The following is a 26,174-nucleotide window of genomic DNA, read 5'->3' as shown; positions in this document are numbered from 1 at the left end:
TTAATTACAAAGAAGCCCATCTACAAGTTAAATGTATTATTCATTGAAATTTTCACTGCATAAACATCCTCCATTAGTTCCCCGCTGGTATGACAATTATAATTTATTAAGTATAAATAAAGTCAACACCATACCAATCACCGAATTAGTCTCGATCATATTCTAATCAACGAAATATCACAAACTCTTCATGCCACTGAAGGAACAGCAGTGTAGCCAACTGCATCCACAGTGTAGTACAAAGTGAATTTCCCCCCTTTAACTTGAATTTAAAAATGCCCCAGCTGTTTCAACCTCTGGGAATGTGGCGTGTGCCTTCGGGAAGAACAACTTGTGGCTCTTTATGTGACAAACAGAACAAACTCGATGCCTGCTTTATTTTCTGGGCCACATCTGGTCCCCCATTGTCTAAGACACGCGCTGCCATACAGACATACAGACGCTCTCAGAGGGACAGAGATGTGGGAGGATTACGCATGTCATTCTCTTCACAAACTGTGCAACAATCTGTGCCTATCTATTTTTATATCTCCCACATAACCTGCACACACATTAACACATGCGTACTTTCAGATAAACGTATCATAGCATTTCACGCAGGTATGCGTAAACACAATGGAACACACTGGAGAGGTACGTTTAAAAACAATGGTTTGCCAATGTGCTACTCTGCTTGTTTCTTATGTTGATAACTTTTTTGTTGCACTGCTTAAGCTCTGGTTTCACACCCAGGCTTTTGAACTGATTGAGCCATATAATTAACTGACTCATTGTTTGTTACACCTGCTCTTCCACAGCTGCGTATTGTGACAGAACCCTCTCACATAATCTCGTTTTAATCAGTGTCATCGTACATTGTGTTCACACCTGGAGACATATTGATGGATTTTTACTCTCGTCTGTTATGTGTTCATTACATGCAAATCATTCGTTTGCCGTCATCAATGCTACACAGGCCTGCAAAGGGAACTCAGAACTCAAGTTTATTGTGACCAGTACTCAACTGCACTGGAAATATTTATTTGCTTTCTCATGAAGTGATTCAGGAAGAAATAATTGGATACAAAGAGTTGAAATTGCAACTGGACTCAATCCATTATAAATAATGATGGGAGCAACAGACTATTTGTGACTGTGGAAATGGTTCGAATGACCAGCAGAGGAGTCAGCAGTGAAAGTTGTGTATTTAAGCGGTATAATTATAGTGAGTTTTTTAATGGTTTGTTCTCACATTACCCTGTGGATAGATCCTGTGTCACTGCAAGCTGTGCCAGACTTTACTTGGGCAGTTTTTGTGTGGTCCATAGAGCTTTCACCAGCTTATTGATAGTATTGTGTCAATTGATCACTGTACACAAACCAGATGTTCTGTACAGCCAGGATTAGTCATGATACAGTAGCCAGGATTATTAATGCAAGGACTGAACGAGTGCAAGTGTTCTAGCGAAAGAGGTGAGGGTGATGGCCCAGAAGTTAAAGCAGGTCGTTTACTAATTGTGAGATTGGTGGCCCGATCCCGGCTCCTCGGGTTTGCTTGTCAAAGTGTCCATGGGCAACCCGGTCTAACTCTCAAGTTGCTAAAATACTGATGCCTGGTCAGCATCCCTCGGGGATTGCTACTGATACACCTTGCTTTTAACTTATTCCAATTTAAACTCACATGCGTCATTATTAGACGTTAAGAGGAAATGCTTAGTATAAAGAGTAAGCTAGTTATGTCGGTGGATTTGTCAAACAAGCACAGGGACTCTAATGCAGTAGACTGCTGTTCAAGTCCCATGGGCAAAACTAAAAGCACACATTGACAGTATGTCATGTTAGTTGCCAGGCCTGGACTCGTCAGTGCCGTGGTAGTCAGGTTAGTGGTGAGTCAGTAAAGTTTCCACCAACCACCCTTTTTTTCCGAAGCCTAATTTATTGGTTTTGTTGCCTAAACCTAACTTCCTGTGAAGATAGATGTGTATTTCGAAAAGACACATGCATGTAGCGAGTGGAAACTGACACGCCGCTTCTGATAAGTCCAAGAAAAACATTAGAGAAGTACCTAGAGCGTCATAGTTTCAAGCTTAAGAGAGCTGACCAAGCGTCGGTATTTGACAAGTTGAGAGTGAGACTGTGTTGCCATGGAAGACACAGAACCCCAAATTGTTCCCTGCCATCAGTGTATGAATGTGTGTGTGAATCCAGTATAAAGCGCCTTTTTACGGTCAGTCGAAGTCCATTAACCATCCCTATATTGAACATAATCTCTACTAACAGATGTCTGCATATGCATAATCTTTAGGCAACTGATAAAGATTTCAGTTTGTGTTCTGTTTGTAGGCAAAGTAATATTGACCAATCACGTTTGAGCTGGCTTATCCAGATATCCACTGGCTACACCAGAACCCCTGAAATATTGACTGTTGCCCCAAGAAGCTAAATCCTTGTCAGACCGATAGTCAATGGGTTCCGAGATTGTGTCAACCCAGCATCACATGTGTCTCGATGCCGCTAGTGTGTGAGTGCACATAGAGAATAGGTGAAGCAATTTAGACAGCCTTATCAGTCGGTATTTTGTTTAGAAGCATCTTTTAAAAATTAATCTAGTAAAGGAAACTGTTTTTGTGCATAACGCTACTTTTTATTATTGGAAGGGGAATGATAACACCAAAGGTCCGCAGATGGAATCAAACTGGGGACCTGGGGATACAATTAATATCAGCTGTTTAGTAGATTAGTTTTGTGTATGGAAGAAGATGGGGTTTAGAGAGGGAGTCTTATTTGTTGCTGACCACTGTTTAATGCTGTTGATCACTTTTGAATTAGTTTGAACGTTATGGATGCATGCTATCCACCACAAGTGCTTGTTTTCTTCTTCCTTCAAATAAAACTACACACATCAGCCACTGGATCTGTATATCATTGACGGCAGGTTAGTCTCTCGTACGAGCCTCTTGGTGACAAATGTTTAGTTTCAGATAGTCACCTATAATAAGTGTCCTACATTTGGCCTTTGGTTCAACCGTCTGCGATGAGACAATGAAACACAAACTGCTCCTTATTATCCCGGTGCAAAATTAATCTTTTGGTGATGGGGGATCAACACTGAGGAGACATTAATGAATCTGTTCTGGTGTCTGGTGCATGACATTAGTTTGCCTCTTATCAATGCCTTGTTTTAAAAGAGTGTCTGTGTGTTGACAGGGCACTAGAGGAAGAGTGAAAGATATGATACAAACCACAGAAGTGAGGGACAACGGTACGGGTAGCTCATCATCATTGGTGTCGGTACAGTCTGATTCATTCTGTTATCTGTCATTATCTTGTTATACTAGGAATTGAAACTCATCTGTATTGTCTGCTGCCTGATTGGGAACAACGCTAGAGGCCCGTGTGAGTGCTCGTGCTGCATGCTAATCAGCAGGCATTATTCACCACACACAATGCTGATTGTCTTTTGCTATTTTTTCTAACTTGTGAGTGTATATCAAGGGTAATGTCTGCATTTATCATAAAGAGATCCAATTCCATTTTCCTCCATTATGGGAAAATATAAAAAGCATTTGACGGTTGCTGTTTATTCCCATCAAGATAATCAGGATGAACAATAACACAAGCAACTAAGAAAAAAAAAACCTATCTTGTACCTAGTATTGGTTTAATTTCCCTGTCAATGTAGTTATACTTCTGCTGAAGTAAGTTTATCTGTCTTTGCAGGATGTCTCAGTAGACAAGTCAACCTTGGGCTAGAAAACTTTTTTAGGATTACTTTATTGCATTGCATTACATTTATTTAGCTGACACTTCTATCCAAAGCAACTTACAATTCAGTGCTGTAGGAATGGCTCAGGTGCTAGTCTGAACAGATGACTTCAGTCTGTGATAGATGATGTGTTGAGTTTTTGCGTCAATTCGGAACTAGAGAAGACACGTAACAGTGAAGATCAAAAAGACATAGTCTTTCTAAGTGGTCCCTCAAGTTCTGTCAGAAAGAGCTAGTTAGTCCCCCATAGCCAGAGCTATCTCAACAGACCCGCTTTAGTGCTCAAGGTGAGGATATTCTGTATGGCACATATTTATTATTTACTGTATATACAGTATCTATTCACCTATTTTGTAAATACGGTGTTAATATAAAGGTTGAATGAATATTTAAGTGCCCACAGAGATACAAAATACACACCATATATAATATATACTGCAGTCATTCATTTCCCTCCTGTTAATATTTAGGGTCAACAGCACTTTGACCCTAACTTTATTTACATTTTAATATCTTTGTATTATTTTAGATACAGATGCAAATACATCCATTCAATATCAGGTCTGCATCAATTAAGGATGAATCAATAATACATTCTTAATAAGCAACACACACAACATTTCTAAGTTTTCATTCCTATGAAAAGCATTGGAATTATTGTATGTATTTATCACATGTAAACACATATAAACCACACGTATAGTCCAAACCCCTGACCTCAACTTGTGACACTAAAATTACGTCCTTGGCTGAGTGAATTTAAAAGAAGAAAAAAAATACACCAATGCCTTAATTTTAATATATTGTGTGTATGACTGTCTGTGAATGATCAGTGCATTGCTTTATTCAGACTTTGTTACAATATTCACAGAGATAATAATACAAACTATTAAAAGTAATAAAAATGACACACGCTCAAGCAGCATGTGAAAACCACACTAACAATATTACCTACAAATACACCCATTCATGTGTACAACCTTTTAATCGTCAGTGTTGCCAGGCAATCAGGCAGTCATGCTCAGTGACTTACAAGCGTCTTCCACTCCACATTTTGAATAGTGCTAGCATTCAAGTGTATGTATTCATCTATCTATAATTCAATGACAATTCTGCATTATTATTTCTATGCTCTTTGCCTAGCTCAATCTGAAATAGGCTTCAGGCTCATGTGGACCCTCAATTTGAATAGGAGGGTGTATGGCAAATAAATGGCATATAGCATGTATGTATGACGTACTCTATATTTTCTATCTGTGTGGGCACATAAATATTTGCGTTATATAATGCCCTCACCTCTACAAAGGTGTTCAGACATATGGTGCATGAATCATCCATTAAAAAGCAAAAGCATGTAGTATACATTTGGACATTGTGAGAATGGACATCTAATTTTCATTTTGAAAAAAATGATAATAATCCAGAAATTTGCACACACTGTTGTGTATATATATACACATTTACCAGCTAATAATGAACTACATTAAGCTTTTCACAAATTTCTGTAAATGCACTATACATCCTTCAGTGTGAATTTTACACCTTTAGGGCATACATAAACTGAATACAACAGGGCCCATCTGCAGCTTTCTCAAGACTATGCATTTACTACCAACTCATTTTGAAAACAAAGTAGTTGGCTTGATGTCATTCCATCCATCCAGACATTGTATTAGGTGCATGTAGCATTGGGAGCAGAATAAGCAGAGTAAACATCATTGTCCCCAGTCGTGTCCCTCAGCTCCTCTTGGGAGTCCCAAAAACATTGAGGAGTTAGATTGTCCTCACTGACAGACATCTCCACGGGGAAGCCTGTCAATCAGATGCCCGAATTACCTCAACTGGCCTCTTTCATTACAAAGGAAAAGGATACAAAACTGTTGGATAAAGCATTTCGTTATCCTGTTTTCTTGTTTTTCTGGTCAGCTAACCATTACAGTGTTATTTTAAATGATAATCTTTTGTCGTCAATTTCCAAGCAAAGATTCCAATTATTCTATGATTCCAGTCTTGAGTAATATAAATATTACATCATTTTGGACCATTGTTTTGAAAAAACAAGACACTGAATGGCATCACCTTGGGCATGAGGAAACCATGATGGATATTTTTTTGTCTTTTCTAAGGTTTTCTGGACAAACAGTTAAACGACTAGTCAAGAACATATCTGCAGATTAATCAATAATGAAAATAATAGTTTCAGGACTTTCTTTCCATTAGCAGTAACTAAAGGGCATTTCTGATACTGCTGTAGTGCATAGAAAAACTTATCTCGAGGACATGCAACTACTAATACCAAAACTGAAGTTTAGTGTGAGCATGTATCATTTCCTGTAAATCCCTTATGTATGTGTAAGCAACTAAATCTCATTTAGGTATGGCTATCGTAAAAATGCAAGTATCAAATTGGGTTTTGAAATAATGAAAACCCTTACATGATATACTGTATAATTACATTCACTAGTATGATAACAGCTGTGCATCACTGTTTGTGATTAGTTTTTCTTGGCAAAATCATAACTTAGTGACACATTATATCTCTGATAGCCGGGTGTGTACGCCAAAGAGTATCGGACTGGAAGATACTTCAGGCTTAAATGTAACACTAGACCAGTGAAGCATGGACCCATCTAAATTTTAGTCATCAAATTTACATTGGCTCATTTCACGAGACATTTTTGAAGAGCACTTCAATAAAACACCCCACTTTCTTTAAGTGGAAGCTATTGTATTATTTTCAACAGGCTTTTGCTGTTGCGTTCACGGATCATCTTTTCTTTTTTTTTTACTCCCATTGTGGTAAAACCATTCCATTGTATTGACCTTCACCTTATTCTGTGGTAATGAAGCACCTTGTTTGGTTTTAGTAACAGACTGTGGACCAAGCAGCAGTTAACTTCCAGGAAAATTGTAGAGGTTGTGTGTATGTGTATTTTTTGTTTCTTTGAACTAGTTAAAATGTTTGCAAGAACTGAAGCATGTCAAGTGTGCAAATATGCATTGCAGAAATTGTCGATTATTATACAAATATGACTGCACCTCAATTTGTATGCGTGTGTGTTGGTGTACTGCATTGTGTCTTGGGTAGAGCGGTAATTGTGTGAAAACAGCTATTTGTCCTGAGAGGAACCCTGGGCAAGTCAGACATGCTAAAACTCTTAACAGACAGTCCCACAGACGCGCGCGCGATTTGTTTATGCGACATCGCAAGGACTCTTGACTAGGAGGTTACACATAGGGACACTACTTCATAAATTCAATAGAGAGATGGTTTTAACTGTGTGGGGGATCCTGAGATCCTAAATATTTACTTCAGTATCGACATTTTTCAAGGTGAGAAATCTTACTATTTGTCAGGTTTTAATGTTCTAGTGGGGTTACTCCTATTCTGTTAGTATCACAAACCACCACCAGGTCACACTGTTGAACATTTGTAAAACTATTTATTTATATGGTTACAATTTCAAGCATGTATAAGGTGAGCAACAGAGGATGTTTTTATAGCATCAATAAAGAAAAATAAATCAATATTCATTACAGTGCATATATTCCAAAGTAATGTAACACAACTCAATTGGGCAACAGGCAAGATTTAGAACATAAGGGGAATATAAACCTCTTTAATCTTCCAATTAGCGGACAAATGTAAAAGCTCACCAATGTTATATAGGGTCTAACTATGTGGCTGTTGACATAAAAGTTCACTCCATCTCAACTCATCCTTTTAAGTGCTCTTGGTGATGTCTAAATACTCTTGAGACACTGGGCTTTCTCAGGAACCATCCCAGAGCTGATGTAGTCCAAGAGGGTTTTCTCCACTGCCTGAATGTCTTCTTCCATCCACTTATTTCTTTTGGCTTGTGATGACCCTATATAAAATGAGACGGTAACATAATGTCCATCTAAAAGAGGAACATAACGTTAGCGTGCGGTATTCCATGACGAGCCCAAAATGAGGATCTTATTACAACAGTTCCAGACAGTAGCAACAGTTCAAAATACTAAAAGTATTAGTAGAACAGCCTGTAGGAGCAGAAGTATGTTGAGCAACAGTGTCAGTGATACCAGAATTATAAATTGCAGTAGAAATATAGGTGGTAGTTTCAGAAGTTTCAACAAAGACAAGGTTTTCCAGCACAATTAGTTTCAGTATTAACATAAATAGTTGCGGCAGTTGTAGTATTACTAATAGAGAATAGAGAATTACGCAACGTTATAGCCAGGCTGTCAGAGGAAGTAGTTGCTTATTAAAGGTTTCTATCAGTATCAGGTCAGTAGTATCTTCTTGTACTCGGCAGCCTTCTTAGCTGCCATGGAAGCAAGGTGCTCCAGCTCTTGTTATGCCACATCCTTTAACGCCATTTACATGCTTCCACTAGCTCAGATTATGGAAAACAACAAAGTGTGTTATCTTAATTATGCAGACGACACACAAATCTACATAACTATATCACCAGGGGACTATAATCCCATACAAGGGCTGGCTAAATGCATTGAACAAATCAACAACTGGATGTGCCAGAATTTTCTTCAATTAAACAAAGATAAAACGGAAGTAATTGTTTTTGGTACCAAGGATGAACGATTGAAAGTCAGCGCTCAGCTTCAATCACTGATGTTAAAAACCACAAACAAAGCCAGAAATCTAGGTGTATTTATGGATTCAGACCTCAACCTGAACAGCCACATCAAGACAATCACAAAATCAGCCTACTATCACCTGAAGAACATATCAAGGATTAGAGGACTTATGTCTCAACAGGATTTGGAAAAACTTGTCCATGCATTTATCTTCAGTAGACTCGACTACTGTAACGGTGTGTTTACAGGTCTCTGTAAAAAGTCAACCAGAAAGCTGCAGCTGATTCAGAACGCTGCAGCTCGAGTCCTCACTAAGACCAAGAAAGTAGATCACATCACTCCAGTTCTGAGGTCTTTGCACTGGCTTCCTGTCCAACAAAGAATTGACTTTAAAATCCTGCTGTTGGTTTATAAAGCACTGAATGGTTTAGGGCCAAAATACATCTCTGATCTGCTGCTACCCTATGTACCATCCCGACCCCTTAGGTCGTCTGGGACTGGTCTTCTTTCTGTTCCCAGAGTCAGAACTAAACATGGAGAAGCGGCGTTCAGTTTTTCTGCTCCACATATCTGGAACAAAGTCCCAGAAAGCTGCAGGTCTGCTGAGACCCTCAGCTCCTTTAAATCCAGACTGAAGACTTTTCTGTTTGCTGCTGCCTTTGATTGAACCACATTCAAGGATATTAATCAATTTCTGCATTTTACTACTACTGTATTTTATTTCTTAAACTGCACTGCAACTATTATTCTGTTTTTAGCTTTTTAGTGTTTTAATGACTGTTTTTAATGTTTCAATGAATGTTCTTAATTGTTTTTAAATCTCATTTTCTTTTGCATTATGTTTTGATGCTTTTAATGGTTTTATGTGAAGCACTTTGAATTGCCTTGTTGTTGAAATGTGCTATACAAATAAACTTGCCTTGCCACCCAAATAACTCCTGTTTCCAGGATAATTGAAATGCTCACTTGCGCTTTAGCTCATAAAATTTGACTTTAACTGACGTAATTTTCTCTAGAGTGCCTGGTTGGTACTACTCTACACAGAGATGAGAGGGAAATGAGATGGCTTCCTCTTTAGCTACTTCCATCATCAGCATTTAATTTAATTCTGTTTTACCCCTTGCCCGATGGAGCATATGTTTTGTTAGATTTACTAGCCCGATGTGGCATTTGACTTGCCCCCTAGCAGTAGGGCAATCATTTTTGATTAGCCCTGTATATGTGTTGTGGATTAAATGTTCGACTGGAGCCACAAACCAACAGGAAACAGTAATTTCATTCACTTCGCCTTTTATTGAAGTGATCATATCATTTCCACGGTTCTATATATAAAAAGAAAGAAAAGAGATTACAACATTTGATGTATAATAATAATAATAATAATAATAATAATAATAATAAAGAAGTCAGTCTTTCAATCTTAACAAACAAATCATATATAAACTAAACTGCATCACAATATGCATCTATCTATTTCTATTTATAGTGTGGTGCCTCCTGTAGGAAGGAGGGCAAACTACATGCAGTTTCTAACAGCCGCCCCCGGATTTGTGCAGCAAATACGTTTTATTTGGCTTCTTCGTCGGTTATTGCAGAGAGTGTTATTAATCTGGAAACAGGGCGTGTGTATTCACGACCTTGAGTAGTGACCTTGGCACTGCAAACCTTTCCATCCTTTCCGGGATAGGTTTCGATTACCCTTCCAATCAGCCATGATGCTCGAGGATGTTGGGGATCAACAATCATCACGACCTGACCTGAAACCAAGTTCTCCTTGTCCGTTTCCCACCTTTGCCTGGTTTGTAGGTTAGGAAGGTAATGGCGGATGAAGGCTGTCCAGAAGCGATCGGCAAGGATCTGACTGTGACGCCATCTTCTTCTGCCAAGGAGTTCACTTGTACAGTAGATTGCCTGAGGAAGAGAGGAGTCAGGCCGCCCCATCAGTAGCATATTTGGTGTGACTGGGTCCGGGTCGGCAAGGTCTGAGGAGATGTATCCGAGAGGTTTTGAGTTCAGAATGCCTTCAACTTCAATCAGGACTGTGTACAGAACAGTTTCGGTTGTCGTTTGGTTTCCTAATGCAACGTTGAGGGCCATCTTGATCGATTTTATCTCTCGTTCCCAGCTTCCACCGAAGTGTGGGGCAGATGGAGGATTGAACTGGAAGTTCACTTGTGTGTGGGCTAACTGTTGCTTTAAGTCGGGTGCCATGGCCTCGAAGGCACCTTTCAGCTCTGCTTCTCCTCTAAAGTTAGTCCCACAGTCGGAGAGTAGTTTGAACGGTTTCCCTCTGCGTGAGACAAATCTTCTGAAGGCCATCAGGAATGTATCTGTATCCATACTGTCAAGCAGCTCAAGATGAATGCAGTGTGTTGTTAGGCATTTGAAGAGTATGCCCCACCTTTTCTCTGTGCAGCGGCCAACTTTTGCAGTGAAGGGCCCAAAACAGTCCATGCTTGTGGACCAAAAGGGGGGCTTAAACAGTCTAAGATGGGCTGGAGGAAGGTCTGCCATTTTGGGAATGACTGGGTTGGCTCTCCATCTCTGACAGTCTCGACATTGGTGTTGATGCTGGCGAATGGCTTGGCGACCACGCAGAATCCAGTACCTGCGTCTGATTTCCCCTAAGACACGCTCAGGGCCTGGGTGGAGCAGTTTCTCATCATATTCCTTGATAATGAGTTTGGTTATGGGATGTTTTGGATCCAATATAATCGGATGGATGTTATCATGGTTAAGGGTCTCCGCTCTTCGAAGTCGACCTCCCACTCTGATGAGACCAAGATCAGGGTCATATTCGGGAGACAGGGAGAGAAGTTTGCTACTTTTTGGTATGGGTTTATCGGTCTTAAGGGCATCGCATTCCTCAGGGAAACACTCTGATTGGGCTCGTTGCATAAGATGCCTTTCTGAGTTTATATAGCATTGGGCTATGTTTGGGATATGATCTGCCGCCCCATGAAGCGTATTCTTTGTGTCCTTTACCAGATCATCCCAGCTGCTGAACTTGTTCAGATCAGGGAGATTTGCGTCATCTGACATCACTGCACCACAGAACATGGATTTCTTTAGCTCCTCAACAGGCTCTGATTTAGCTGGCAAACATGGACTGGCCGGCCAATAGCTGTTGTTCAGCAAGAGGAATGGAGGGCCTTGGCTCCATCTGTTTTGCTGAGAAAGCTCTCGGAGGGTTTTGCCCCGGGTCAGGTCATCAGCTGGATTATTCTTGGAGTCAACATATCTCCAGCTCTTTCTGTTAGCCAGAGTCTGAATCTCAGCTATTCTTGTGCCAACAAACACCTTGTAGCGACAGGAGTCAGATGTCAGCCATGACAGGACAGTTGTAGAATCTGTCCAGAGGGTCACTGACTGTAGAGGAATAGTGAGTTCAAACTTTAGTAGGTTAGCCAGCTGGGCACCAGATAGGGCTGCACACAGTTCAAGTCGGGGAATAGATAGCTGGCGTTTAGGGGCAACATGAGATCTGGCCATGATGAAACTGACATGGTTATGGTCATGTTTTTCTTTTGTCAGGAGGTAGGCAACAGCACCATACACGCGCTCAGAGGCATCGCAGAATACCTGCAGATGGGATTCATAGGTGGCTGCGTCAGTTGAGGGGGGCCGATAACAGCGAGGAAAGTGAATCTCAGGGAGATTCTGCAGCTCTGACTCCCATGCTCTCCATTTTGCCAACAACCTATCTGGTTTGATTATGTTATCCCATCCTTTTTCCTGCTTCCATAGATCCTGTGCAGGAATTTTTGCATGGGTTGTGAAAGGGGTCAGGTAGCCCAGAGGATCATATTGGCTTGCCAGTACCTTGTACACGTTTCTCATTGTAGGCTGATGGTAGATGAGGGGTCTGTTCTTGTAACCCAACATGTCTGTCAAGCAGTTCCATTGTAGGCCTAGTGTCAGCTCTTTGGGGTCTCCATTTCCTGAGAGCCACAATTCGCTGGTTTCGGACTTTGCATCTGATGGGAGATGGTTTATTACAGCTGGATCATTACTAGCCCATTGTCTGATGTTAAACCCACCATCGGCAAGGAGAGGTCTCATTTTGTCAATGAGGGACTTGGCTTCATGAGTAGAAGGGAAACTTTGGAGGCAGTTATCAACATAAAAACAATGTTTGACAGATTGAAGGACCTCCTCATTTCCATTACAGTGATCTTGTACATGTTTATGGACTGCGTAGGTAGCACAGCATGGGCTACAGGTTGTCCCAAAGGGCAAAACTTGCCATTCGTAAACACTGGGCTATTGGTTTAGCTGCATACCTCTCCATATAAAACGCAATAGGGGTTTGTCATCATTCAAAAGGCGTACCTGATGGAACATTCCTTTGATACCTCCACATATGCCAATGGCGTGTTGGCGGAATCTGAGTAGAACTCGAAGGAGGGAAGGACCCAGTGTTGGTCCAGGCAAAAAACATTTGTTTAGGTTCTGTCCCATGTATTCGAAGGAGCAGTCAAAGACAACTCTATGTTTGTTGTTATGTTCAACAATGTGATGTGGAAAGTACCAGGTTTACTGCGGTTGGTCTACCTGGTCATCGGGAATCCTCTTCACATATCCAGACTGCACAAGCTTACTCAGTTCGTCTTGATATTTATCAGCCAGTTTGGGATCCATCGCATCTTTCTGTAGCAAAGAGTCGGGGCAGGGCAGCTTCCTTTGGAGCCTGAAGGGCAGGAGTGTTGGGAGTTCTTAGGAGTGGAGTAGCATAGTGCATTACACCATCTATATTTACTCTAACCATCCTAGAGTGGAGTAAAGCGAGAGCTAGCTTGCCTTGTTTTGACCTTGTGGCTGTCTTTTCATTAACATAGGGCAACGTGTCAATCTGCCAGAGTCTTTCAACGTTACGGAGCAATTCGCTCTTAAAGCAAGTAAGATTTAAGGAGATAGTTTGCTGGGTTTCGAATAGGCTGGCTGGCCCTTGGAGGGCCCATCCTAGCCTAGTGTGTACTGCCAATGGGCCACCGGGGGGGCCCATGAGTATTGGCTCTGTGGCTGTGATGAGATGAGCGTAGTCAGAGCCAATAAGGACAAGAGGGCATGCATGATCAATAGACTGCAGTGGAATACCTCTGAGATGTTGATACTGGTCTTGGAACTGCTTTACAGGGTATGTGTGCTCCGACAGGCCAAGATTTTCTGCAGTGAATGCTCCGTTGATAACATGCCTTTCAGTTGGCTGGTTGATAGGGGAAATTTCAAAGGACACAGATGCCCCATTTAATTGCACAACATCCTGTCTCACTGTGCGTAATGAGATCGTTTCAGGCCGAGTTGTTAGGCCCAAACGCTGAACAGCCTGGGGAAGCAGAATAGCTCTATCGGCACCATCATCAAGGACTGCATGGGTTTCAATGGTCCTCTCCCCATTGTGGAGACGTGCATTGATAACTTTCAACATTACTTTATGGGTTTGTCCATGAAGAGGAGCTCTGAGGGAGAAAAGGCGAACATCACAGTAGCTGATTTGTTTGCATTGTCGTCATGGAGAATGGTCAGGTGAATCTCCTTACAGATGTTACATGGCCTCTTTAAGGTGCATTTGTCGATTTTGTATATTTGCCCACATTTTCTGCATCTCCCCTTCTCTTTGAGCCAGTCCGTAATGCCATTCCGGGATAGTTTCTTAAGTTCTGTGCATGCACCGACGAAATGGTCTCTGACATTGCAGTAGGGACAGTAAGGCTGTGGCTTATTGAAATTTACCTTTCCGTCGGTGTAGGCTCTCGGTTTGCTGTCTCTCTCGGATGTAGTTGATAGGTAGACAGAGGGTACTTGTCTGAGGGGCTGCCGTTCCTTCCAAGTTTGTGGTCGTTCCTGTTTGTGGAACTCAACAGCTCTCTCAGATATACGTTTGGCTCTTGACTTTGACTGTAGCCAGGTTGAAAGGTCAAGGAGGGAGTATGTTTGGTTGGCCTGCCCAGTCAGAATGCCACGATTAATACAGTGTTCAACAAATCCATCTCTATACTGCACAGGGAGTTTACTGAGGAGTCTGTCAACATGAGAGCAACATCTTAATTCGGACCCATTAGAGCCCTCCAGGGACAGCAACATTCCCACCAGAGCATGGGCAGAAAGGGAAAAATTGTTGCGAGGGTGTACATTATGGTTGCAAAGGTGTTTTTAGTTGGTTACTAGCGTGCTCCTAGATGGTTGCTTCTGTTTTCTAGGGTGTGCTTGGTCATTGCTAAGGTGCCCTTGGTGCTTACTAGATTGTACTAGTTGCTAAGGTGTATTATAAGATTGAAATACATGGCTACTCATGTTTTATGCGGAATGTATTTCAGAGCATATTCAGCCATCTTGCAGTTGTGTGCGTGTTATGGAGCATAGTGATGATCCTTTCAAATATCACACATATACCGTGTTTACATCTGCAAATAAATATTTGTCCAATTATTCCAGAAGCAGTTTTGACCAGCAGATAGAGGAGGAAGAGTAGCATAAAGAGAAGAGAGAGAGAAACAATGAGTATGTAGTTGGAGGTAAACTGTAATGGTTAGTGATGCATGTTAGATTAGCTTTACTCAAAACTCAGAGATGATACACAAAACTTGAGAAAGGTCACATGAGACAATTATTTTGAGGTGATATTGTTTTGTCAAATGTTAAAGAAATAATTTAATACTCAATACAATTCTGTACTTTGACCAATTGTCCGTAGAAACTGTAGATCCCTGGAGGAACAGTGTCCTATTACATAATACTTTACTTAATGTAAAAAACTAGTGGACGCTGCTAGAAGCTGTCAATCTGTATTTGCTTATTGAAACAATAATGCTAAAAGCTGACATTTACAAATAATTGGCATACAAAAATATACCACATACACTCATGCAATTGTTAGCATAAGTAGATATTGTATATTTTACAGTCATTGGTGGGATGTGTTTAAACTGGCCCCACTGCTTGCAATTGGGGATATACTGCTCAATAAATCAGATTTTTAGTGTAACTTTTAGTCATTGTTACGTATTGGCCAAACAGCCCGTAATACGATTGAAACTCATATATGTTTCCAATAGATATCAGTTCTGTCTTTTTTTCCCTAACTTGCATCCTTTCAGTAGTCTGTGAAATACCAAATCATTTTAACTCAAGATCTATGTATTTGTAAAAAGGTGGTTGAAAACAAAACATACAACATCAGTTTGGTTCACCGTCCATTACCGATGTTCTAACAGAAGTGGGCTTAATGATTAAAGAAAACAGCTTTTCACTGTCTTTGATAATTTACTTACCTTCTCTTTTTGCCTTTCTCATAGATAAAGGGCACATGACGATGCACAATGAATACCCTAATTAGACACTCAGAAGAAATTATACTATGATGAAAGGATTTCAGTATCAAAGGAAAAGTCAGAGGAAGAAAAAGAGACTCACTCTCTAACCGCTCTAATCAACAGTGGGCTTTAACGCACATATGAGAAAGATGGCAGAGGGATACAGGAAGTGAGAGATAAGGAGAGAAAGAGCATTAGGTTTACATCTTCCTGGCAATACCTGAAAGAATAATGTGTTTTTAATGGTACCTTCTACCCTCACATACTGTTTGGATTGCTGCATCAGCAATGCTCAGTACATTACAAGACTTAATGTGATGCATTGTGGGTTGTAATTGACTGTTTTGTACTCACTTTACCTCTGTTAGATTGTCTATCTCCTTCAGTAAGAGGTATTCTGCATTTCTGTCACCCATTCAGATGCCAGTTTTATAAAGAGGTAATGCAAATGCTTTATGATCTTTTTTTAATTCCAAATAACTGGCCTGACATTGTCTACATTTGGCCAGTTTTTCACAGACATACTGAAATGTACATTCCCCTAAAAATGTATAGATCCTGATACAAAACACTTAATACACACTGTATTTCAACAGTGTTTTTCTTAAAGGATGACCATTTGCTTTGCCAGCAATGCGGCTTAATTGTGTATACCTGACATTTCCACCACATTCTTTAGTAGTCTACTAGCGTCTTGCAGTTGTCATGCATTATTGAGATCAGAGGTGTGTTTTTAGGCTTCAAGTCTATTTTCTTCAGACTTACACAGAACTACTATCATGATGTGGTATGGCAACAACAATTTGGTACAGTTATCCATGGTGCCAAGAGGATGAATCTTTACTTCCTCTGACTTGCTGTAGCGCCCCTTACTCATAATATCTGTGTTGTGGATTGGCACACATTTTTGTATAGATATCTTATGTTGCCCAGACAATGTATTCTATTGACTTTGGTGATCACCTTACTTTTCCTTTAATGGCATAAGGAGATTGGCATTTTGGGCTTTTAGTGAATTAAATCAACTGTTGGATGGATTTCCATTCAATTTGGTGCCCAGATGATGAATTGTCATAACTTGGTGATTAATCATGAGGTCAAATTGATTGCATATGATCTGCTCTCCAAACTACATTTTGTCACGAAATTCGAAAAGTGACATGGGCAATGACGTTAAATAATGCACAAAACTGGATTATTGTTCAAGCCCTCTGCTGAACTTTCCTCGTAGTCATGCTTGTTGATGTTGGCACACATGTTCACAAAATAGCCTGTTTCTATACATATTTAGTATTTATAGCCAGTTTCCTCTAACAACAACTTTGTTCCTAATGTTGTAGACGACCCCTCCCCAAGTTTTCCCCTCAACCCATGTCACACACATTCATTGGCTGTAATTCAGTGACAGGTCCAGAAATATTGCAGTTTTTTTTTTTATCCAAATCTGAGTACATCCAGCCTCCCCACAGGATGAATATTTTCTTTTTGTTCCCTTCTGCTCTCCCCAGAAGAGACAATCAATTTGGCACACAAGTTATTTCATGATTTCAGAATCATATTGAAATTGATTTACTGAGCACTTTTGATTTCAATGACCCATGGCCTTTCATCTTGCCCTAAGCACATTTTGCACTTTCAGCCCAACAACTGAAAAGGGCCAGAGAATAGCAAAATTGTCCATCTTCTGTTTGTTCAATCCAACTCTAAAGAACTGTGCATCCTCTAGGGGCTACTAGAATGTTTTTGACATTCAGTTTTGTGGAAAGAAAGTTAGGATTGTTTCATCTTCTCTGACAAAGCCTTTGCTCGGCAGCCTGTTCTGAAATAAACCTGAAAATCAATATGATTCAAGGCCAAACAACAATCAGTATGTGCTACACTGTAGCTGTACATTGTTAAACAGTGCAGCAATAACTCTTTACAAAGGTACAGTATACTGCCTGCAATTCAGAGTTCCCTTGACAGTCTGAGAGACAACAGCGCCGTGAGAAAGCTCCATCAAAAGGTTAATGCTACGTTTTCCACTAGTGGTTGCAATGCTATTCGTCTCTGCAGGATTTGCACACATAATCCAGAATTAATTTTACTGCCAGTAGACTATTGAGGTTAGATCAGCCTGCTGGTCGCTGGTTAAACATGACTGGTTTAAATCCCCCAAGTGGATAGTAAGATGTGTGTGGGGAAAGTGAATGGGTAAGATTTCCCCCAACAGCTGCCGTCGAGGTCCTTCCTCAGCACCCAACTGCTCCAGTGGAGCTGCTCATTGGCCAACAGAGTGATTATCAGAAGCTTCATTTTAGAGTGCTTAACATATTACCCTCCTCAATCTTCCCCATGAACAAAACCAAAAAAAAAAAAAAAAAAAAAAAAAAAATTGGAAAAGTTTTGTGTAGTTTTTTTTTCTTTATGTTCCTTTAACTCTGTTCTGTAGCAGCTGGTATTTGTTCCAGGCTCCCACAGTGGATAATTCAGTTCTGTTTGAATTCAAATGTTAGCCCTCTGGACTTGTGGAATGGGCCCTTGTGGACTTTAGTCATTTGAACAGTCACATGGTTAAAGGGCTCAGTGTCAGTATGTCAAGCCTCCAAGGGCACGGGGTTGCATCAGGGATAAAAGGTGTAATGAAACAGAAGTCTTTTTCTGCCATGGACATTACTTGTTATTCTAATCGTGTAAAGATTACAGGTACTAGAACCCAAAAAGCACAACTCAGAGACAAAATACAAGTAAAGTTCTTTACTTAGTTCAGGCAGGGTCAAAACCGGGAGGTCTGTCAAACGAATCCAATAAGGGGCAGGCAAAATCCAAGGTCAAATAACAGGCAGACAGGGTCGGAACAGACTGATCAGGAACGATATCTAAGGTACGCTGGAGAGCTTGGCAATAGCACACAAGACAATTTGGCAGGGAACAAGTGCAAGTGAGGGGACCTAAATAGTGAGGGCTAATGACGGAATGGGCTGCAGGTGAGATGGGGTGTGGAGGACCAGGTGAGGGGAATGAGAGGTGATTGGGTGTGAATGGTAGGATCTGAAATGACAGTTAATTAAACAAGCAAACAGAATGAAAACAAATTAATATGAAGGAATTTGTGACAGAACCTCCCCCTCTAGGGACAGCTCTTGACGTCCCACTGGGTTGGTCTGGATGAGCCTGGTGAAAGTCTGTGATCAGGGAGGGATCAAATATTCTGCGAGCGGGAACCCATTCACGCTCTTCGGGACCATAACCCTCCCAGTCTACTAGGTATTGCACTCCCCTACCCCATCGCCGAGACTTGAGAAGGCAACGGACCGTGTAGGCAGGTGCCCCATCGATGAGTTTGGGGTTGGAGGGGGTCTGGGGGAGGGCTGAAGGGGGCACTCCTTGACAGGTTTAATCCTGGAGACATGGAAGGTGGGATGAACTCTCATGGATGATGGCAGACGAAGACAGACCGCAGCAGGATTGATTATTTGAGAAACCGGAAAGGGACCCACGAAGCAAGGAGCCAATTTCTCGGATTCCACTTTGAGGGGAAGGTCCCGTGTTGACAGCCAGACACGTTGTCCCGGTGCATAACGGGGTGCAGGGACACGGCGTCTGTTGGCAGATGTGTGGATTGTGTCTCCTAAGCCACGGATAGCCCAAAATGACCGGTTGCTGTGGTGCAAGGATGAGATTGAAGGTGAGGAGTTCATTGTGATTACCTGACATTGGCAGAGTAGTGGATTGATGGTTAACCCTGCAGAGGAGACGACTGTCTAAAGCTGTTGCGTGAATGGGTCTTTCCAGGACCATCTGCCCAATCCCCAGCTGGGAGGCCAGCGTTCTGTCCATAAGGTTAGCATCTGCACCAGAGTCAATGAGGACTGAGACAGTGGGATTGATCCCTGAACAAGACAGTTGAGCATGAATCAAAGGGCGAGAGGGCATTTTCAAGTTCACATTTCGACTCACCAGCACCCTCCGGATGACTGGTGAGCCACCTCTTTTACTGGACAAGAGGTTACAAAATGGCCGTAGTACTATCATCGATTATCCTGCAGGCGGCGCTGTCGTTCTGCTGCGGAGAGCCGGGTCCGCCCCAGCTGCATGGGCTCAGGAGAGTTGGCCGGACCGTCAGAGGCCCATTCCGACGGAAACCCCTGAAGATCGTCTGACCGCCGAAGTGGCCTTTGTGGAGCAACCGAAAAGTCCCTCTCTCTTCTCCGTTCCCGCAGACGACCGTCAAAACTGATGGAGAGAGCGACCAACTCGTCCAAGCCAGCATGAAGATCTTGAGCCACCAACTCGTCCTTGAGGCGGAGCGAGAGACCGTGGTAGAAGGCGTCGAGGAGCGAGGGAGCGTTCCAGTTGCTCCCGGCTGCGGAACTCGATCGAGTAGTCGGCTACGGATCTCCCTCCCTGCTTCAGATCAAACAAATCTTGAGCGACCTCTTTTCCAGGTGTGGCATGATCGAAGACTTTCCGCAGTTCCTCAGAAAACAGCTGGACTGAAGAGCAGATTCACTCTCACTCTGTGGTTCCCCAGTCCTTGGCTCTGCTCGTGAGAAGAGATACGATATACGCTACTCGGGACCTCTCGGAGGGGAAGGCGGAAGGCTGAAGCTCAAAGGCGAGGGAGCACTGAATCAGGAATGGCCGGCAGGAACCAGGAGCACCAGAATAATGCTCTGGAGGAGGCAAGCGTGCATCCGACATGGGAGAAGTGCGAAGAGGAGGGCTGGGAGCACTGGCGGCATCTGGACCCCAACTTGCGGCAGAGAGACTCATAAGATGATCGCGGAGAGACTCCATGCTGCGCTCGTGACGGACACTCATAGCCTGCATTGCTTTTGCTAAGAAGGTAAGCTGTTGCTCGTGGCTTAGCAACATGTTGGTCCGAGTCAGAGGTTCCGAGTTGGCTGGGTTCATGTTGGCCAGATTGTACTGTAAGGATTACAGGTACTAGACCCCAAAAGCACAACTCGGAGACAAAATACAAGTAAAGTTCTTTACTTAGTTCAGGCAGGGTCAAAACCGAGAGGTCCGTCAAACAGGCAAACAAATTCAATAAGGGGCAGGCAAAATCCAAGGTCGAATAACAGGCAGACAGGGTCGGAACAGACTGATCAGGAACGATATCTAAGGTACGCTGGAGCGCTTGGCAATAGCACACAAGACAATCTGGCAGGGAACAAGTGCAAGTGAGGGGACCTAAACATTGAGGGCTAATGAGGGAATGGGCTGCAGGTGAGATGGGGTGTGGAGGACCAGGTGAGGGGAATGAGAGGTGATTGGGTGTGAATGGTAGGATCTGAAATGACAGGAGAGTTAATTAAACAAGCAAACAGGATGAAAACAAACTAATATGAAGGGGAATTCATGACAAAAGGGTCTACTGCTTTACATAGAGTTCAGTTTCTTCTGAGTATAATAATATAATGTCTAATATGCAAGAAAACTGCTAAAATTATACTATATATTACCCCCAGCTAACGATCAACACACCTTAAGGTATATGGTTGAATTTGTTCACAGCCTGCTGTCGGTTATACGCTATTCCACTGATCGATAGTGGATGGTGGTAACATAATGAGACAGGCAGTGGAGATGAAGGCAAACATGGATTTAATCAAAGCACAATTTAAAATATAATAAAAAGAAACAGCTTTGCCAATATTTAATGTGGAAAGAAAAATCATTGAATACACACGAGTGGTTTTAGTGAGAACAAAATTAATGCAATTTTGATTATTTATAAGAAAACTCTTGAGGGACACCTTTAAACTGGTTTGGATTTTCAGATCAATTTTCTCAATCTGTTACTGTATTCATAGTTATTTATACCTTTTTCTGTCAAAAACGTCACAGTCCTTTTTTCGTTCGTTTTTATTTTTATTTTTCATTGGAAGGAAAAAGAAAAAAGGGTATTTGAGTAAATTTCATAAATACTCTCTCAAACCCTCTGACTGGGCAGGCTGGTGTTTATGTTTGATTGACAGCCAAGCTAGCGAGGGCATGGACAGACAAAGTAAACACACTGGCACTGGCAAGTGCAGCTCACAAGCCACTGACCATGAGCATTTTGTTAGCAGTGGTGTTGAAGAATGGGCAATGCTTGTTATCATCTTAACTCACCAATCTTGACATTTGCAGGTGAGTTCTTAAGCTGTTCAGGGTGCTACAGTTGACTGACTAAATAGCTAGACTGCAAACAGCAGTGCATTTTCCTCTTGATTGATGGATGTTTTGTACCTTATTCAACAATACAGGTTGTTGTTGCTCAAAGCCAATTGTTCTTTTGCTATACCTTGGAGCAGGGGTCGGCAACCCGCGGCTCCGGAGCCACATGTGGCTCTTCAGCCCCTCTGTTGCGCTTCCCTGAGTCTACATCCACACTAATAAAGAAAAAAAAAGTTTTAACAAACAAAAACGATCTCCGTCCACGCAGCATTTCAGCATCATTTTAGAAATGATCTCCGGCCAGACTACAACACCTGAAAATGAATATCACGTGACTATTCACGTACACTGGGCACGCGGGTGGGGCCGGTGTAAGCAGGAAGTAGATTGGTTGCTCAAAGCCGCTAACCTGACTTCAGACGGCCGCTCCATAGGTCTGATAACGCCGCTAAACACGCCGCTTGCTAATTGCTACAATAACAGCTGTTTCCTCCTCAGAAATGCAGACTTTAACTGAACAACAGCTGCTAGTGAAGACAACAAGGTCAGCACCGCCTGTAATCAGTTGTCCATGTTAAATTAACCTGGTAGTCAATAGATAACCAAGGCTGTTGTTTGTGAATTTCCGGGTAAGGGTCACATGATAGGGGCGTGACAAATCAGAGAAGGACACGTCATGACTGCTAAGAACCAATCAAGTAGTGAACGTGGGTGTCTCTACTGTGTCATTGAAAATAAAAAATGTTTTTATATTTTGTCAACTAAAATGTGACATTATTACGTCGCTGTCAAGCGCCTTTCCCTGCAGGTGGCCAGTCATGATTTGCAGACCCCCACCCATGGTAAACTATCAATGGATAAATCTCAAAAAAGAAAAGTCATCGAGGAAAATAGATTAATTCTGCGTGTATTCATTTGCTTTCACTGCAAACGATGCTGGCTTACCTGTATGCTTGAAATGTGTAAAAAATGTAATGTAGAAAGACACTTCCAGAACAAGCACACCGCATTTGCTGAAAAGTATCACGCTGGAGATGAGCGAAAAAGAGCGATTTCTCAACTGCTGCAGCAAACTCTCCTCTTCATAACTTTGATATTGTTATAACAGGTAAAATAGCAATAAAATGTCAAGAATTGTCTTTTTTGTCTATTTTCATAAATACAACTAACTATAATTTGTGTATATATAATATAACTATATTTAAAACTTTATAAGCTGTAATATCAAATAGCTTTTGCGGCTCCAGACAAAATTTATTTGGTGGAAAATAGGGAAAAATGGCTCTTTGGATAGTAAAGGTTGCTGACCCCTGCCTTGGAGTTTTCACAAAGACAAAAACCTGTGATTTACAGGGAAAATCTTTATGTTCTGGCCAACCCATTCTCACTCCCAACTCATCAAATACCGCTGCTAGGTCAGCAGCCCTCAACATCTTATACTGATGCACCGAGGTACCCTTCCTGCATGACCTGCGTGACCCAGCCTTTCATCTAACTCTAAAGCAACAGATGTAGTGTAAAGAGTGCCAGAATCCGCTTAGGGAGGGGAATGAGGTTGCCGGTTGGGTCGTAATGACAGACTTTTCAGCCAAGAACCTAAGTCAGATCTGACTTATTATGTAAGTAATGCCACATACTGTCAGTTACTATTACGAAATATGTTCGTCAACAACCTTTTTTTCCGTGACTAAGACGAGACGATGACTATGATCAAATATGCAATATGGTTGACAAAAATTGACCCAAATTAAATGTAGTTTAATATCAAAATCTCTCTTTAATTTTGTCACCTTCCACCTTCCTCTTCCCCTTTCTCCATCTTTCTCTCTCTCTCAAACGCACACTGCGTGCTGCAGTGGCCGCGCTCAGTACGTCTCTGTCCTATAGTTTGCAGGTTGGGTCAGGATTTGGGTGGTTGATTGAGGCATATTTTTGCATGTTTGGCAGTGCAGATTGGCTCTAACCGTAGGCAAGGCTGGGTGTGACTCTGGTTAAACCTGCGCCTCACTAATTAGGAGGACTCAAGAGTAGAAAAGCTGCATTCTTAAACTTGTCATCAGATAATAATAACATAAAATCTTATGTGAAATGAGTTTACGTAAAATTACTAAATTATTGATTTTGGCTTGACTAGATTTACTGAAACGCTCACTCTAATCTTAAAACGCTATTTCAATAAATACTAAAAAAGATTAAAGTTTATTAAACGTAATGACGACTAAAACTGGAGAGAAATGTTTTGAGTTGTCGTCAACCATAACTAGAAACATCAAAACTATAAAAATGCCAACATTAACGCTGTTAACAAGCATACTTAATTTAGATAGCAAGAATACTCATTTACACCCAAACCCCATTATTTTCCTAAGCTTAACCATGCAATTTGGTTGCCTAAATCTACCCAAGTAAACCCATGTAGCAAGTTTATTTTGAAAGGACACTATGCATGTAACGACCCCCAAAAAATGACACAGCGTCCCTGACATGTCCAAAATTGACGTTATAGGGTATCAAACAGCATAATGCATCACCCCCTTTTTAAACAACATACACTCACTGAAACTACTCGTAACACAAGCAGACAAGCCCATTCTTAACACTATATGATTCTGTTTCATTATTCTTTCAAAGTTTGAGGATCTAGCATGTCTCCACTCTTTAAGAATAGTTTTTCCTTGAGGGATATCTGTGTCTGCTGGCAGTCCCCCGTGGTAAGACGCACCACTCTCTCCTCTATTGTTTGTCATTAATGTGTTCTCTCTATTGCTCCTCAGAGAGGCGCATCTTTCTCAAGGGAGCCATCTTTGAATAAGCAATGTTTACTGATGTTGTGGCGATAAACGGAAGGCTAACCTTCCATTAAACTCCAGCAATTGTACTCTGATGAAACTGGTGGACAAAGCCTGACGGTAAACAACTGGTGGTGCCACATGCATGACATTTTACAACCTCTGTCTGTGGGGGATTGCTGGATTCCGTGTACTGTGCATGTGGGCTTGTGTATCACCTTATCTGATTTTTTTTGTCCTCATGGGAAAAAAAAGAATTTGTACTGCTCGCTTCTTTCCATGTGTCACAGATTAGATATGTCTTATCAAAGATCTGAGCGGTGGATCAAATTAAATATGTAATTTCCAGATCTATTTTGGACACATCCCTATGTGGAAATAAATCTGATTGTAACCGCATCACTCACTATTTAATCTAAATGCAATAATTGTATTTTTGAGATTGTGATAATACACTTCTTTCTTCTCTAGTGTATCCCAACAAACAGAGGAGATAAGCTGGTTCACCTGCCCAAGTCTGGACCCAAATTTAAATACAAATTTCAGTCCAGTTTGCAACCATTGCTATAGGATACGCATTTACATCACTTTTTTCTTGTGAGACCTTCCCCCTTACTGCTGAGTGGCCGAACAAACTGGCTATGGCTGTTTTGAATGTTTAAGTAGCACACAGCTACAAAGTGCTTCACACACACAAACAATATAAATTAATTAAGTAAAAAAGAAGTTGAAATATATTACAATATAAAACATTAAGACGGATGGAGATTTTTAAAATGGCTTCCCTGTAAAGATGGGTTTTCAGAAGCCAATTAAAACAGTAACTTCCTATTGCCAATAGGTGGAACTATGACTATAATTCAATGTCGGCCTGTAGATGCCTTCAGGCCGGGACTCTTATGAAGCATGAAACATTTGGAGTAGATTGGACAATGTACTTTTAAATTCAATAAAAAGTTATGATTTTAATAACTTTTCATTGCAAAGGTTCCAAGATCATACTGACCAAATCTGAATTTGATCAGGGTTTTTTTACAGTACAGTCTGGACTTTAAAAACTGATAGGAGGCGCTATCGAGCCAATTGTAACTGGGTGCAAGGTCAGTTTTTATTTGTACATATAAATAAATAAATGTATATTGTAGTTTATTCTTCTAGCCAAAGGTTGTGTTGCAATTAAGTAATGCCACATCTTTGAGTAGTTTTAAAAAATATATATAACTTTAGTAATTTGCAAACATTGAAAGCTAAAGTTGAAGGAATTGGGAATCAATTATATTTGATTGAACCCCAAGGCTAGTGAAAACTAGGACATTGTTGTTTTGAGTGTTGAAAAATCTTATTAGATGACCAATAACTGTCAGTTTAATATAACTGAGTGACTGCATTAGCTTCAGCATGTTTGTCTTTGCTTAAGCCTTTCCTCTGTATGTGTAATGTGCGTACAGTCCTCCAAGTGTGAGTGTCGCCATGAAACTTGCTACTACTGTTTACATGTCCGCATTCACTGCATGTGCCGATGTTTACAAAGCTCATTGTGTGCACATAAAAGAGAGCCTACACTTCCTCATTAGTACCTCTCCCTATAAAAAAGCACAC

At 41.3% G+C, this 26,174-nt stretch overlaps 1 protein-coding gene across 1 annotated transcript; it reads left to right on the top strand.

The window, feature by feature from the left end:
- The first annotated feature begins 8,057 nt into the window (after nucleotides 1–8,057).
- On the top strand, nucleotides 8,058–9,376 carry LOC137875819 (uncharacterized). Its single transcript, XM_068715320.1, has 2 exons — nucleotides 8,058–8,989; nucleotides 9,343–9,376. The coding sequence occupies exons 1-2, from the start codon at nucleotides 8,058–8,060 to the stop codon at nucleotides 9,374–9,376; spliced, it is 966 nt and encodes a 321-aa protein (XP_068571421.1).
- The last annotated feature ends 16,798 nt before the right edge of the window (nucleotides 9,377–26,174 follow it).

Source organism: Cebidichthys violaceus, unplaced genomic scaffold (assembly GCF_023349555.1).
Source record: "Cebidichthys violaceus isolate CVI_PGR_0920_01 unplaced genomic scaffold, fCebVio1.0.p SCAF_2, whole genome shotgun sequence".
Lineage (NCBI taxonomy): Eukaryota > Metazoa > Chordata > Actinopteri > Perciformes > Stichaeidae > Cebidichthys > Cebidichthys violaceus.
Note: the sequence above shows the minus strand (reverse complement) of the source record. Positions and strands in the feature narration are given on the sequence as shown.

What these genes read in the sequence shown, in the direction of transcription:
- LOC137875819 (XM_068715320.1), top strand. Translation starts at nt 8,058, where the DNA reads ATGGAAGCAAGGTGCTCCAGCTCTTGTTATGCCACATCCTTTAACGCC. An exon ending in CTGTTTGCTGCTGCCTTTGA is followed by an intron (nt 8,990 to 9,342) that starts TTGAACCACATT and finishes AATTTTCTCTAG; the next exon opens with AGTGCCTGGTTGGTACTACT.